We start from the raw sequence: 15679 nt of genomic DNA, 5'->3' as shown, positions 1-15679 counted from the left end.
ACCTTTGTCTGATTCTTACCCCACCCAAGCTTTCATGGTATTAAAGCAACAACATCCATGGATTCTTGCTGCGATTAAACCCTTTACCACCACTCAAGCATAAAATTTCCACCACCGATCCTTCAAAAGCTTTTTTTTTCCTTTCTCTTGTCGTCAATCATCAAATCTTTTTTCTCTTTCTAGAGATTTTTGAACTTTTTTTGAAGAGCCATGACAACCTCTTCAACAGTAAAATCAAACCCTTTAGAAGACCAATACTCACACTATTACCTACATCACACAGACAATCATAAGTATGTTTCAATCAACCCAAAGCTCACATCAAGCTACTACACATCATGGAGTCGCTCTTTTCTTCTTACCTTATCTATCAGAAACAAGACTGGGTTCCTTGATGGCTCGATTAAGGAACCAAAAGCTTCTGATGCTCTTCACATTCCGTAGAAATGTTGCAACAATCTGATAGTCGCTTGGCTTTTGGAATCGATTACGCCGCCCATAAGAGCCATCGTGTTCTACATGGATTTGGCATCACAAATCTAGCAAACCTTAAAGATTCGTTTCTCTCAGCCAAATGATTCACGTTTATACAACTTGCAATACTTTCTTCACAACCTCACTCAAGGTAACAGATCAATTGATACTTAATTTACTGATTTAAATAGCTTATGGGAGGAACTAAAGAACTATAGACCACTCATTTCTTGTGAATGTGGTAGTTGTAACAAAAGTTGCTTTCAGACGTTTGTGGTCCAAAGTCAAAAGGATTATGTCTTTCGGTTCTTGAGTGGCCTGAATGATACTTACTCTGCCATCAGGACACAAATCATTATGCTCAAACCCTTTCCGACCTTAGATGAGGCCTATAATTTGGTCTTTAGGGAAGAATCACAGAAAGCATTACATGTCTAGTCATAATCTACTATAGAGTTGAGTGCAATGGTAGTAATGAGTGAGGAACAGAAGAAAACCAAAAGTGAATTGCATTGTTCACATTGTGAGAAGACATGACACATAAAATAAAAGTGTTTCCGAATTATAGGTTTCCCTTTTGATTTTAAATTCACTAAAAACAAAGGATATCTTAAGAATATGGTTTCTCTAATCAATAGTGTGGTTGCAACGTCAGGGTCAAATCAATAGGAGGACAACATCACTGATTCAATGTCATCATTGTCTCTCATAAACCACCAAATTCGCAAGTTGTTGGCTCTTATCAATGAGGATACTCAAAATAGTGAAAATGAGTTTGTCCAAACAACTTCACAGTAAAAAACTCCTGCAGTGAACTCTATCGTAACTATTATCACTAATATCCCTATTTCTTTATCTGCTATATGTGTTAATTATACCAATGCAAAATCTTCAAATATGTTCAGCATTGATAGCAAAATTTGGCTTGTTGACACTGAGGCTTCTGATCATATATCATATTCTGTAGAATCCTTTACAACCTATATAGCAGTTGATAATTACTTTGTGCAAATGCCTGATAAGTCTAGAGCATCAGTGTCACATACAGGTACAGTGAGAATTAATCTTACCTTGATTTTAGAAAATGTACTCTATGTGCCTTCCTTTGCATTTAACCTCATCTTTGTCATGTTTGTCCTCTTGCAAAACAAAAAAGACTTCCATTTCCAACTCATGTGAAATCAACTAATGTTGCTTTTGACCTTATTCACACTGATATATGGGGTCTTTATAAGACCTCCTCCGTTGATGGGTATCATTATTTTTTAGCCATTGTGGATGAGTGTACTCGTTTTGCATGGGTTTTTCTAATCAAATTCAAATATGAAGTTGCTAATATCTTAACTTTTTTTTATAACATTGTTTTTACACAATTTTCTACAAAAATAAAGGTTATAAGATTTGATAATGGCATAGAGTTCAACTTTCCTAAATTTTACTCATCCGAAGGAATTTTACATCATCTGTCATGTGTTGATACTCCTCAGTAGAATGGAGTAGTGGAAAGGAAACACCAATATCTCCTAGTAGTAGCAAGATCTTTATTGTTTCAATCTTCATTACCTGTTAAATTTTAGGGTCATGCTGTTCTTGTAGCTACTCATCTTATTAATAGAATACCTACTCCCTTTTTGCACAACAAAACTCCTTTTGAAATGTTGTTTCATAAATCACCCTCTTATTCCCATCATAGAGTATTCGATTCATTATGTTTTGCATCGACCTTGGCCCATAATAAAAAGAAGTTTGAACCTTGAGCTAGAAATTGTATTTTCATTGGTTACCCTTTAGGTATGAAAGGATATAGATTATATGATCTTGACAGGCAACATTGTTTACATCAAGGGATGTTATCTTTCATGAGCATATTTTTCCCTTCAAGTATAAACATGCCAATACTAATTCTGATTCCAACATTCACATCACAATTGCACCATCACCTAATTCTTCAAGTTCATCATCTCTCATTCATAACTTTGTTGATCCTTGTTATTCTTTTCCTTTTACTTATCCTTAACATGCTCCTCATGATGATTCTAATCTGTCCATATCTATTCCTGCTGAAGCTTCCACTCGAAACTCTAAAATAGATTCATCTTTCCCTAGTGACAATTCTGACCTTGACCATGAACTTACTACACATCTTGATGACACACTTCCTCCCTCCATACCTCTTAGAAAAAGTACTAGGATTCGACAACCACCAAAATATTTGGATGTCTATCATCATCGTTTTCCTTCTAACAACCCTCAAACAAACACCGTTTCTCTTCTTTTACCAGAAAACAATATTACTGCTACCCAATTTCTAAATGTCTATCTACTGCCCAACTTTCAGCCTCACGTAAAGTTTTCGTTGCAAATCTCACACCTATCCATGAACCATCCAATTATCATCAAGCTGTTCACCATCCTTAATGGCAAGCAGCCATGCAACATGAATTGGAGGCTTTGAAAGCCAATGACACTTGGACAGTGGTACCTTTTCCTACTGATAAACTTCCCATAGGCTGTAAGTGGGCCTATAAAATCAAATTGAACTCTGATGGTACTGTTGAAAGATTCAAAGCAAGACTTGTTGCCAAGGGATACAACCGAAGGGAAAGATTTGATTTTATGAAACCCTTTAGCCCTGTTGTCAAGCATACTACAGTTAGAATTTTCTTGGCTTTGGCAACTATTAAGGGCTGGCATTTATCTCGATTGGACATTTTCAATGCTTTCCTCAATGGAGATCTTCATGAAGAAGTATATATGGATCTTTGTCAGGGCTACACAGTTCAGGGGGAATATCAAGGCAACTCCAAACTAGTTTGCAAGCTTTAGAAATCTTTCTGTGGTCTCTAACAAGCATTGAGACAATGGAATTGTAAATTTACTGAAAGCTTGCTAAAATTTGGGTTTCAACTGTCAAAATCAGATTATTCATTTTTCATGAAGTTGTATGACAATGGAGACTTTATTGGATTGTTAGTCTATGTTGATGACATAATCATTAGGGCATCAAATAGATCTATGGCAGACTTTGTTAAGAGATACTTACAGTCTTAATTCAAGCTTAAGGACTTAGGAATTCCAAAGTACTTCCTTGGCTTAGAAATAGCAAGATCAGTCAAAGGTATTTCTATTTCTCAAAGGAAATACACTTTGGACTTGTTGAATGATTATGGTTTACTAGGGGCAAAACCAACAACTACTCCAATGAACTATAATTAAAAATGACACAAGCAAATTCTGAAGAATTAATTCTTGATGTGAGCAATTATAGGCAGCTTATTGGAAAGCCATTGTACTTGACTTTTACAAGAATTGATATTGCCTTTGCAGCGTAGAATTTGTCACAAAACATGGAAAAGCCAAAGCAATGTCAAGCAGCTTATAAAGTATTAAGGTATCTAAAGGCATCACTTGGACAAAGGTGTACTTTTCTCTTTTGATTCAGATTTGAGTTTGACTGCTTATACAGATAGTGACTATGCTGGTTGCAATGAAACAAGGATATCTGTATTAGGCTTTGCTATTTTTCTTGGTAAATCATTAGTTAGCTGGAAATCTAAGAAACAACTAGTGGTCTCAAGAAGTTCTACTAGAGTTGAATATAGATTGATGGCTACAACTTGCTGTGAAATTTTATGGATAGTATCTTTATTGAAAGATCTTAGGATTAGTCACAATGGAGCTGCTACAATGTATTGTGACAACCAATCGATAATCCATATATGTAAAAATCCTACATTCCATAAAAGAACCAAGCACATTGAAGTTGATTGCCACTTCATACGAGAAAAGGTTCTTGTTGGCATCATCAATCCTAAATATGTTCATTCCACAATGCAGGTAGCAGATTTGCTTACAAAAGCCTTGTTACCAAGACAATTTAGAGCACTACTAGACAAGATGGGCATTATTGATATACATGCCCCTCTTGAAGGGGAATATCAAGCTGGTTAATGTAGTTTAGATTAGTTGTAAATAATAGAATTATACTTGTTAGTTAGAGAAAATTTATCCCTTTGTAATTAAGCACATAGGAGTACAGGGACACTTTTGTAAATAAACAGAAAAACATAAAAACTGCTTTTATATCACACAAAAAAACACATTCCCACTATGAAAAATTCCAAAACCGATTTCTCTCTCTTGACAAATCTTTACACCTTTGTCTGATTCTCACCCCACCCAAGCTTTCAGAAACTTATATACTTGCATTTGCTCTTTCAAATTAATATATTATTTCATTAGTTTGGCATTGGAAATTTACCAATCGTTTCTGTGCTTAAAAAAAATAACTGCCCCATGGAAATTCGAAAGGCCTAATCTTTTACATTATGATTTAGGGTTGTGATTATCCAAGTCATTTGAAAATAAAAGAAATTGTTGATGATAAAGCTCTTATTTCCATTAATCTCAAGATTGAAGTACAAGCTAGCTTAAGAGTTGGGAAGAATATAAGGACAAAGGTACTTGGGATGAAATGGAATTACTGTAGTACTTTTCAAGCTAATATTCATATAAGGAGATCAGGCAATGAAATCGGTCCAAGAGCAAATGCATGCATATATGTTCCCTTTGCTATTGATTATCCCAACTCCTGAAGTGACACTTTTACAACTTGGTATTTACTTTCTTCTTATCTGGAAAAAGCTATATAAGGTTTCTTCTTTTGATTATTGTCCAAGAAATCCTAGGAAAAAGGCAGTGAAAATGATTAAGAGGTGAACAACAGCAACTCAATCGACTATGATCTCTCCTGCTGAAAGAAGACAACCCCACTGCTCTCAAAGTGCAGTGACAGAATGAAGCTGATCAATTTTGCTATTGGATGGGCCGAAACACAGCTATGTAATCTAATGCTTGATTATTGTGACCGAACGAGTGCTGTTTCCGATTATAGGAGGCTCCTTTTGAATGGTTCATGTATTAATCCAGAAAAAATAGCTGATGATTTGGGGATGGAGGAAGAAGATATCATTGACTCATTGAAGTATTTTCTTTTATGTTGGGTGGATCTTCTTCGAGAACTCGTATTTGGTGGAGTGGTGCATGAGTTCCAAATCTTTATTATATTATTTGTTTGTTTGATGATGGAGTTCTCATCTATATATATGTGCTTTGGTTCATATAATACTGTACATACAAATTTCTCATCGAAATTTTTTGACTTAAAAAATTATTAGACATGTGAGTTATAATTTTTGGAACTTCTTTGATTAATTTTTTCAAGAGTCACGAACTTGGACTTAGTTTTGATCACAACTTCACTTGATCTTTGCTTCAAAAGACTTAATCTTGATCATCTTAATTATGAACTATACTTGATCATCTTAATCATGAACTATACTTGACTTAATCTTGATCCTGAACTATACTTGACTTAATCTTGATCATGAACTATACTTGATATCTTCGCTTTAAGGGACTTAATCTTAATCACGAACTATACTTGATATCTTCGCTTCAAGGGACTTAATCTTAATCACGAACTATACTTGATATCTTCGCTTCAAGGGACTTAATCTTAATCACGAACTATACTTGACGCTACTTGTATCTTCACTTTAGAAATATTCTGCTCTGCCTGATTTCTAAAATGCTCTAAATCTTCGAATGCCTTCAAATAAAAAAATATAGCTTGGAGGAGCCCCTATTTATAGTGCTAGATGAGACATCTTAATTTATAGATGACAATGTGGTCTCTTTGATTATCTCTAAATTATCTTAATTTAATTATAGATAAATCATTATGACTCATTGATAGTTTTTTGATTGGTCGGATTTTGAGTTTTTGAATTTTGATTGGACGAAGTTAAGTTTATCTTTAAATTTATTTAGAGATAAATTAAATAATCAAATTTGATTTTTATCTCTAAATTATCATAATTATTAGAGATAAATTAGATGACCAATAATTAAATTTTGATTAGTAAAAAATATGAATATTATCTTTAAGTTATCTTGATTTATTTAGAGATAAATTGGATGATCAATAATTAAATTTTGATTGGTTCAATTTAAATATTATCTTCAAATTATCTCAAGGGATAAATATATGACGCATAAGTGAATTACTTCAAATATATGTCTTTGAAATAATTCAATCAATAAATTAATTATTTTATAATTAATTACATAGTTATGACATCATAATTGAATTATAATTTTTTTTCTTCTACAAATATTCTAATATATTTAGCAATGAGCCAAAGCTCAACCAAGAGAATGATAAGATAATAAAAAAGAATGATAAAGAAAGCAAAAGAAGTTTGCTTATATCAGGAAAGTTTTCAACAGTCTTTCCATGAATAGAAACCCTCCTTTATTTGTGCCCATTGCTGCGCCATTTTTCTTTTCATGCTAAGTGTTTAGGTTTTTTTTTTATTGTTTAATGGGATGACGAACAACGTTAGGAGTCCTGACGGCTGCATGCAGTTTGCTTTTGCTGCAGCCTTTTAATCTCTTTTTACTTCATCTCTTCGACTTACAAGAGCGCTTACGTTCAACAAGTTTTTTTTTTCTCTACCGAAAAGGATCGAGGCCTTCCTGACAAGTGCCTGATGGCCACTGATAAAATTAAATACATTTGCAAACCATCGAACCTTGTTTATTGTCCAAAGCATGACATGGTTTCTAACGGAGTTAATGCTTTTGATTAAATATCTGTTTCTGGGTTGGATTTGTCGGGGCTTTTTGAGGGAGGGAATAATAAGAGCTTGTGTTTCTAAAATTGATACCAATTCCAGATGTTGGAAAAAGTTGAAGTAAGAAAATTTGATGAAAAAGAGATGTTGATTACCGATATTGTTTACAAAAAGGAAAAGATTGATGCCATACAATGGCACAAGAATAAAATAAGCTATGAGAGTTTTCAAAGCTAGATCGATCTTGTTCTTCTGAGTGCAGAGTTGGTGGTGATCTTTATGATTCAGTTCATAGATCTAGTGTAATAGGAGAAGGGGCAGAGATTAGATGGGTGAAATTACAACCAAGGGCCAAAACAAATTATCTAGTTGGTTCATGTAAGAAAAAGAACATGCTTCTGTTATTGCTGGAAAGTAATGTGGTTGCTACAGAAAGCTGAAAAATGTGGTAAGGTAACAATTTCAAGTTAAAATTTTCATGTCACAAACCTGTTTGACCCAACATTGAGAAGGTAACAAATTCCACGCATATTGATGAGATGTGTTTGCAAACCACAAATAAATCAGCCAATCTAGCAGGCTTTTTATTTCTTTCATTCATATTAATAACACAACTTCATTTACATAATGCTCAATTAAACTTCCAGCAAGGAAAGCGATTCTTCATTAACGGAAACGGGTGCACCTCAAAAGAAATCCATTTCTCTGAGAGTGCGGGACTTAATAAAATATGGTCATAGGAGAACTAGAAATAGATTTTGAAGGGTGTGGGATTTAATAAAAGATGGTCTCTCCGAGGGCTTATATCGAAGAGTTTGAATGGAATAAGCGTAGGGTTGAAGAGGTTTTCCTTCATTGGGATGGAAAGTAAAAAGGTGAGTGAATGGGAATGGGCCTTTGAGGGCTTATATTAAGAGTTGTTTCATAACAACTATTTTTGGACCCTTATCACAGCTAGAATGTTACTTAAGGCTCTCTCTATTTGTATTAGGAAATTAAATTAATGGGATTAGTCGTTTCATGCCTCACATTTTGCCTAATTTTCTTAAATTTGGAAATTAGTCGTTTGATGCAGTTATTGCAAATGGATTGTCTAAAGCAAAGATTTCTAGCACTAGTGACTTAACGGCCGTTTTGTGACTTTCTATTGTCTAAGGCACTATTTTCTCTTTATTGATTTTGTTGTGTAACTTAGTACTCTCTTTTCTCCTAACTCCCTTACGATTAAAAAAAAATATAATATGATCTGAACCATTAAAAATAAATAAATCACATGTCATGTATCTTGTAGACATCCATTTCTTCACATAATAACAATCATATCTTATAATATGATCTGCCAATTGCTTTATGAGCAGCTTTTGATGTTATTTTCTATCGTCATTTTTACCATGGTTAGATTTCTTATACCAATAGGAGTCTTCTTCGGTCGTGGATCGAGACTTGTTATGGTATATTAGCTCTTGGTCTATTAATAAATATAAATAGATTTAAGTGAAAAAATAAACTTGTTTTTTCATTTTTCTACGACAAGGACCTAATAGATAGCTTTTCCTATCCCCAAACCATTGTTTTGCTTTCCTTGGACGAATTGTTTATCAATATCGGATGCCTATTATTTCTCAAAGTGAAAAGAAAACTTGGCTGACTACAAGTTGTGTCAATCCAAAAACTTGATATGACTTATTTTTCATGGTGATGGATTTCAATGGCTTCCTTAAAAGAGATATCTAAGGTAGATCGTTTCGTAGGAAAACACTTTATTCGTTGGAATGGTTTGATGATGACAAGGAGACTGTTTTGAAGGAGGAAATTTTATTTATGAAACTTTATTCATTGAACCACTTTGATGGTGACAAGAAAAGTGACAAAATAATTCCTACATGATTTTTTTTTTCTCAGCCATTCACTAGATTTCATCGATAAAAAGATTTTACAAAATCAGAGTAGCTGCTGACCAAAGAGAGGGAGCAGATGGCCTGAGAGCAGGCTGATAAAAAAGGGTAAAACGCTCCCGTCAAAAACATCCCCACAAAATGAGCAAAAAGTACGGAGAGAGAACTGAACAGAAAGAAAGAAAAGGGCTAAACCATGTTCACAGCAATGACCGCAAACATCAGCATAAAAAATCATACAAGAAGCATAATCATCACCACCAGGCAAAAAAGAAAGAATTCCAATCAACTCCATACTTCACCAAGAAATTGGCAAATGAGTTACCTTCTTCAAGATATGTGAAAAAAAAGACCCTGCCTAATGAGATTCGGTGGGCATCCTTTTCATATGCATTATATTGTATTTGATATGCATTACTAGTTTGCAAGGTGAAAGACAGACCTTGGCCAAGTGTAACTCTTTTTTCATTGGTTGCCATTGTTGCAATTGAAAGAGTTGAGAAATATATTAGTATCAAAATTCTGAAACTGTTGTTTAAAAAAAATAGAAAATAAAAAAAACTAAGGTAGAATGAATTTACCCCTTGGAGGTTGCTTGTCGGACAAACCTGGAAATATAATCTCCCTAATTTCATCAAATTTCATTTACCGAGAAATTATAATTTCACTTACTGAGAAATTATAATTTCACAAAAGTAAAAAACAGGAATTATTGGAATAGAAATTAATTTAATTACCAAACTTACCTTTGATAAAATTGAAATGATATAGAGAAAATTAGTAGGGTCCTTATGTATAACATGCACAAACGAAGAAATAGTCAAGCACGTGGGAATTTCCAAGTTTGACAATGGGTAATCTTTGGGTTTGAGATATTCTACAATACCCAAATTGCAGCACAATATTATTTTCCGACTAGGATTTCTTGGACAATAATCAAGAAAAGAGACCTTAGATAGCATTTCCCAGATAAGAAGAAAGTAAATAGCAAGTTGTAAATGTGTCTCTTTGGGAGTTGAAATAATCAATAGCAAAGGGAACATATATGCATTCATTAGATAGCATTTTCCAGATAAGAAGAAAGTCAATACCAAGTTGTAAAAGCGTCTCTTTGGAAGTTGAAACAATCAATAGCAAAGGGAACATATAAGCATGCATTACATCGCATTTTCCAGATAAGAAGAAAGTCAATACCAAGTTGTAAAATTGTCTTTTTGGAAGTTGAAATAATCAATGGCAAAGGGAACATATATGCATGCATTTGCTCCTTAACTAGCTTGTACTTCAATCTTGATATTAGTGGAAATAGGAGCTTTATCATCAACAATTTCTTCTATTTTCCAAATGACTTGGAAAATCACAACCCCAGATCATAATACAAAAGATTAGGCCTTTCGAATTTCCATGGGGCAGTTATTTTTTTAATCACAGTAAAGATTGGTAAATTTCCAATGCCAAACTAATGAAATAGGATATTAATTTGAAGGAGCAAATGCATATATATAAGTTTCCAAAGCTTAATTTCAAGTTTTCAACTCCCAAAAAGACGCTTGTTCTCTTTTCTGCAAGTGGAGTACTGCTATATAAATTGTCTTCATCATTGGCGTAGATATCCTATGAGAAGGCAGTCTGATCCAACAGTGAAAATGGGTGCGAGATGCACAGCAGCAACTCAATCGACCCTAGTCACTCTTTCTCAGTTGACAGAAGAAAAGCGGATTCTTTTGAAGGTGCAGGGAGGGAATGAAGCTGATCAAATTTGGTATTTGATGGGACGAAAAACTCCCCTACATGAACTAATGCTGGATTACACATTGGTGTTGCCTTCAACTCCAAGAGATTCCTTCATGACGGTTCCCTTATTAACCCGAGTTTAACAGCTGATCATTTGAAGATGGAAGATGAAGATATCATTGATGTTATTGCATGGGCTAAATTCACGGTCACGGGTGCAACTCAGTCGACACTAGTAACTCTTTCTGAGCTCACACAAGGAAAGCGGATTTTTTTGAAGGTGCAGGGACAGAAGGATTGCTATTTGATTGGTCGAAAGACACCCCTAAGTGAACTAATGCTGGATTACACTCAACGCATTGGTGCTGCCTACGGCTCTTTGAGATTCTTATATGACGGTTCTCGTATACACTCGAAGAAAACAGCTGATGATTTGCAGATGAAAGATGAAGATATCATTACATGGGCCAAAAGATCTTTAAGGGTTGCAACACCATCGACTGTGATCTCTCTTCCTCGGATGTATAACGAGAAACCCATTGTTCTGGGAATGTGGGATTCAAGCAAAGATGATCATCAGCTATTCTATTGGATTGGGCGACACACACCACTACATAATCTAATGCTTGATTACTGTGACCGCAATGGTACTTTTTACGACAATGTAAGATTCAATTATTTTGGTAAATCTATAAAACCAAATGAAACAGCCGATGATTTGGAGATTGAAGATGGAGATTGCATTGATGTGTATCATGCTTATTTTGGGTGCGTGAGATGTCCCTTTTCTTAATTCGCATAACAACTCTTTATGTGCCCTTCTCTCAGCTAAGATGTTACATAGGCCTTTCTCTCTCTCTGTCTTTTTCCGTTTATATTAATTTTGTATTAGGAAATTAAATTAATGGGATTAGTTGTTTAATGCCTGTCATTTTGCCCAATTTTCTTACATTAGTGCATGGGGTTATGTTTTTGTTATGTAATTTTTATTGAACTCCACTCTGAATTTTGTCAATGAATTTTCCCTGTTGTTCTATTCTTACCTTGCTAGTTATAATCTAAAACATAGATATCATTTAGGTGAGAAACAAAATTTCATAATAAGCTTAATTAATCATCTAGACAAGTACTATAAGAATTCAATTTCATTCCTAAATTATTTTTTTTTGTCTTCATTCCCCCCTGCTCTCAATTTGACTTGTACTTGAATCTTGAGATAAGAGGAAATAGGAGGTTTAACTTTTATGTTCATCAACAATATTCTTGTTTTCCAAATGGCTCGTCAATTAGCAGCACCAGATCGATTTATTGTTATGATGAAGGCATTGGACAAGAATCACATTACTAACTTGATTTGAGACTTGATTTGAGAGTGTACAGTGTAGCTTCATTTTAACTTTTTACAAAGCCTTGATGAATCAAATGACCATTGATTCTGCTGTACCACCTCCTAGGTGCTTGTTTCAAGCCATATAAAGCTTTGTGGAGCTTGTATACTTTGTTGTAACTAGGAGACAGTTCAAACCCTATAAGTAAACATCCTCTTCTAATATGCCATTAAGAAATGTAGATTTATATCCAGATGATAAACATTCCAATTAAGTGTAGCAGTTAGAGCTAACAGTAATCTAATTGTATCATACCTGGCTATTGGAGCAAATTTTTCTCCATAGTCAGAACCAGGTAATTAACTGTAGCCTTTGGCCATTAATCGTGCCTTGCATTTGTTAAGAGAACCATAAGGATTCAGTTCCTTATTAAATATCCATTTTACACCAATAGTGTTCCTATTTTCAGGTCTATCAACCAAAGACCAGGTGCCATTTTTATGTATTATTTGAAGTTCCTCCTGCATAGCTTTAGACCAAACAGGACCCCAAGAAGCTTTAGCATAGCAGCTAGGTTCTTCAATAACTGATCTGGTTCCCATAACTAGCTGATCATCTATATTCTCATCTTTCTCAATTTCAACTTGATCATTTGCAGTAAAAGTTTGAATATGATGTATAAAAGTCACTGGTTGAGGCTGAGGAACATTTCAGTTCCAACTGGCAGCTTCATCAAACACTACATCTCGACTCACAACCACTTTCTTTTTGTCTGATAGATAAACCTCATATGCCTTTGCTTGAGTATTAAATCCAATAAACACTCCAGATTCAACTTTCTGATGCAATGTATCTCTCAATGATTTTGGTATGTGCACATAACATACACAACCAAAAACTTTTAAATGAGCAACTGAGGGTCTGTGTTCATACCAAGCTTCAAATGGAGTTCTATTACTCAAGGCATGTGTTGGCAAAAAATTCAATAATTAAACTACAGTATTTGCAGCTTTTGCCCAAAAATTCTTAGGCATTTTTTTTTCATACAACAAGCATCTGTACACTTTCATGACTGTTCTGTTTTTCCTCTCACTAACTCCATTTTGCTAAGGAGTGTAAGGAGCAGTAAGTTGACGGAATATCCCTTCTTGTTTAAGAAATTGTGTGAATTCATTAGAGGTATACTCACCTCCATACCTGTCATCAAGGTCTTAATTTTGCAACTAGTTTCTAATTCAACTCTAGTTTTGAAGTTTTTGAACAATGTAAAGACTTCTGACTTAAATATCATGAAGAAAATCCAACTCCATCTAGTCATATAATCAATGAGCAGAAGATAAAACTTACTGCCATTCAGAGATTCCTCACTTATAGGTCCACCAACATCAAAGTGTAGAAGTTCAAGTTTACACTTGGCTTGGCTATAACTGACAGAAGGGAAAGGCTTCTTGGAAATTTTGCCAAGTTGGCATAGCATATTGAAGCATTATCAGTTAATTTTGGAAGCTTTTCAAGAATACCTGTGTTACTAACCTATTCTAAGGCTTTAAGATTGCAATGATCAAGCCTTTTATACCATAGATCAGTCAATGTTACAAACTCTTCATCAGCTTGCAAACACAAATGCTTAGATTTAACAGAAAAACATCTATTTCTCATTGGTATAGTCATAAAATAAGAACCTGAAGGATTATAAATTTTGCAAGTTTTATCTTTAAACAACAGAATATAATCATTTTTTAATAATTGACCAACACTCAGAATATTCTGTGAAAAAGAAGGAATAAGTAGAACATCAAGTATGTACCTGTGACCAGTAGAGGTTTGTATATGAACCTTCCCTTTGCAATATGCATGCAAGTAAATGCCATGACCTATTTTCACCTTTGATTGATAGTTCTTATCAAGATTAACAAACACAGCTTCAAAAGGTGTAATATGTCTGGAATTGCTACTATCAAGAAGCCATTCACTATTTTTGATATCACTTTCCAAATTTGTTTGAGCCGTGATTAACACTTCTTCTGTTAATTCTGAGTTTTCATTAGGTTGAGCACTTTTATCTTCAATTGCTTTATTCTTACAAACTCTGTCTATATGTCCCAATTGGCTGCAAATCTTACATTTTGCATCTGGTTTTAACCAACAATGCTCATTTGTATGATTTCTTTTCTTGCTATAGGAACACAACTTGAGTCTGCCTTTTCTATTTGAAGATTGACTAGACTGAGTAGCCTTCTTTTCCTTTTCTTTGAAATTTTTCCTGGTAAATACCTCAAAATTTGCTTTAGTTTTGTTTTTAGCAAGCAAGGCCTTCTCCCCAGAAACCTCATCTCTAGCTGATATTCTCAATTCAGCTGCTTGCAGAGCACTGACAATTTTTGTAATTGATATGTTAGGCAAATCTTTTGATTGTAACAAGGAGACTATTGTAGCTTCAAACTTTCTTGGTACATTGTTGAGAACCTTTTCAGCTACTCAAACCTCTTTAAGTTCTTCACCAAACATTTTTATCCAGTTAACAAGCTTAAGTAACTGATCTATATACTCTTTCACTGACTGACTGACTCTCCTTCATACACATCAAATCAAAATGCCTCCTCAAGTTTTGTGCTTGCATGTGTCTTGTTCTAGATGTCTCAACATATTTTTCTTGTAATTTGGTCCAGGCAGTTTTTTTTTTTGGACAGGAAATACATTTCATTAATTCCACAATTGTCATATACAGTGAGATAATCAATATTAGACAAAGATAAACATCCCACCCCTTTTGCTTCTTATCCCATGGAGTTGAACCTCATTAAAAACCTTATCATAGTAAACCCTGTGGGACAAACCTATGATAAGGAAGAAAGAACACTCATCTACCATGGAATATTACAATTTCTTATACAAATTCAATTTACCCCTCATGTCTTAGGAACATGTTTCTATCATTATCAACAGCTTTCTGGATTAACATTGGTAATTCTGATAAATCTTTCCATTATATCATCTCATCCACCATTCTTTTAGCTGTTTGGGCAATCAAATGTGTTGTTCGATTGGTCTTTCTTGGGTAGAAATTAATGGCTTGACAGTTTATCCTCTCCATAAAAAATGCACAATCTTCAATTAAGTGACCCAGAGCTCTAGTATTTTGCTTTTTGTTCATCCATCCTGTAATTACCTAATTATCCAGATAAATATCAGTAAGCATAATATGTTCTTTATCACAGGATATTAAAGCCCAAACCAGAGCCCTTAACTCAGCTTCCTCCACACTTTCACAACACTTCATTTTCCTTCTAGCAGCACAAAGAAAACCACCATTTGACCTTCTTATGATAAATACAGCACCCACTCTTGTTGTTCCATCTACTTTCTCTATTGCCGCATCAGAATGTAGAGTCAGTCCTTTCGATCGAAAACGTCTATTGTTTGTCTCCATAGCCCGACACTCTGCTTTTCGATCCATAACGTGAATTAACTATATATGTCCAAGAGGATAGGTTGCAATCTTTTTGAATTATATATATATATATATATCCATGACGTGAACGTCATGCAAATTAATTATTAACTTTTTTATTTAATCAAATTATTATTTTATAAAGAAAGAAGTCTTTAA

At 34.2% G+C, this 15679-nt stretch overlaps 1 protein-coding gene across 1 annotated transcript; it reads left to right on the top strand.

The window, feature by feature from the left end:
* Nucleotides 1-5270: 5270 nt before the first annotated feature.
* Nucleotides 5271-11534, top strand: LOC148760536 (uncharacterized). The gene is made up of 3 exons (XM_088810519.1): nucleotides 5271-5458; nucleotides 10617-10737; nucleotides 10845-11534. The coding sequence occupies exons 1-3, from the start codon at nucleotides 5271-5273 to the stop codon at nucleotides 11532-11534; spliced, it is 999 nt and encodes a 332-aa protein (XP_088666645.1).
* The last annotated feature ends 4145 nt before the right edge of the window (nucleotides 11535-15679 follow it).

Source organism: Theobroma cacao, chromosome 10 (genome assembly GCF_053813885.1).
Source record: "Theobroma cacao isolate CCN51 chromosome 10, ASM5381388v1, whole genome shotgun sequence".
NCBI lineage: Eukaryota > Viridiplantae > Streptophyta > Magnoliopsida > Malvales > Malvaceae > Theobroma > Theobroma cacao.
The sequence above is the reverse complement of the archived record's forward strand: the minus strand, read 5'-3'. Positions and strand labels throughout refer to the sequence as shown.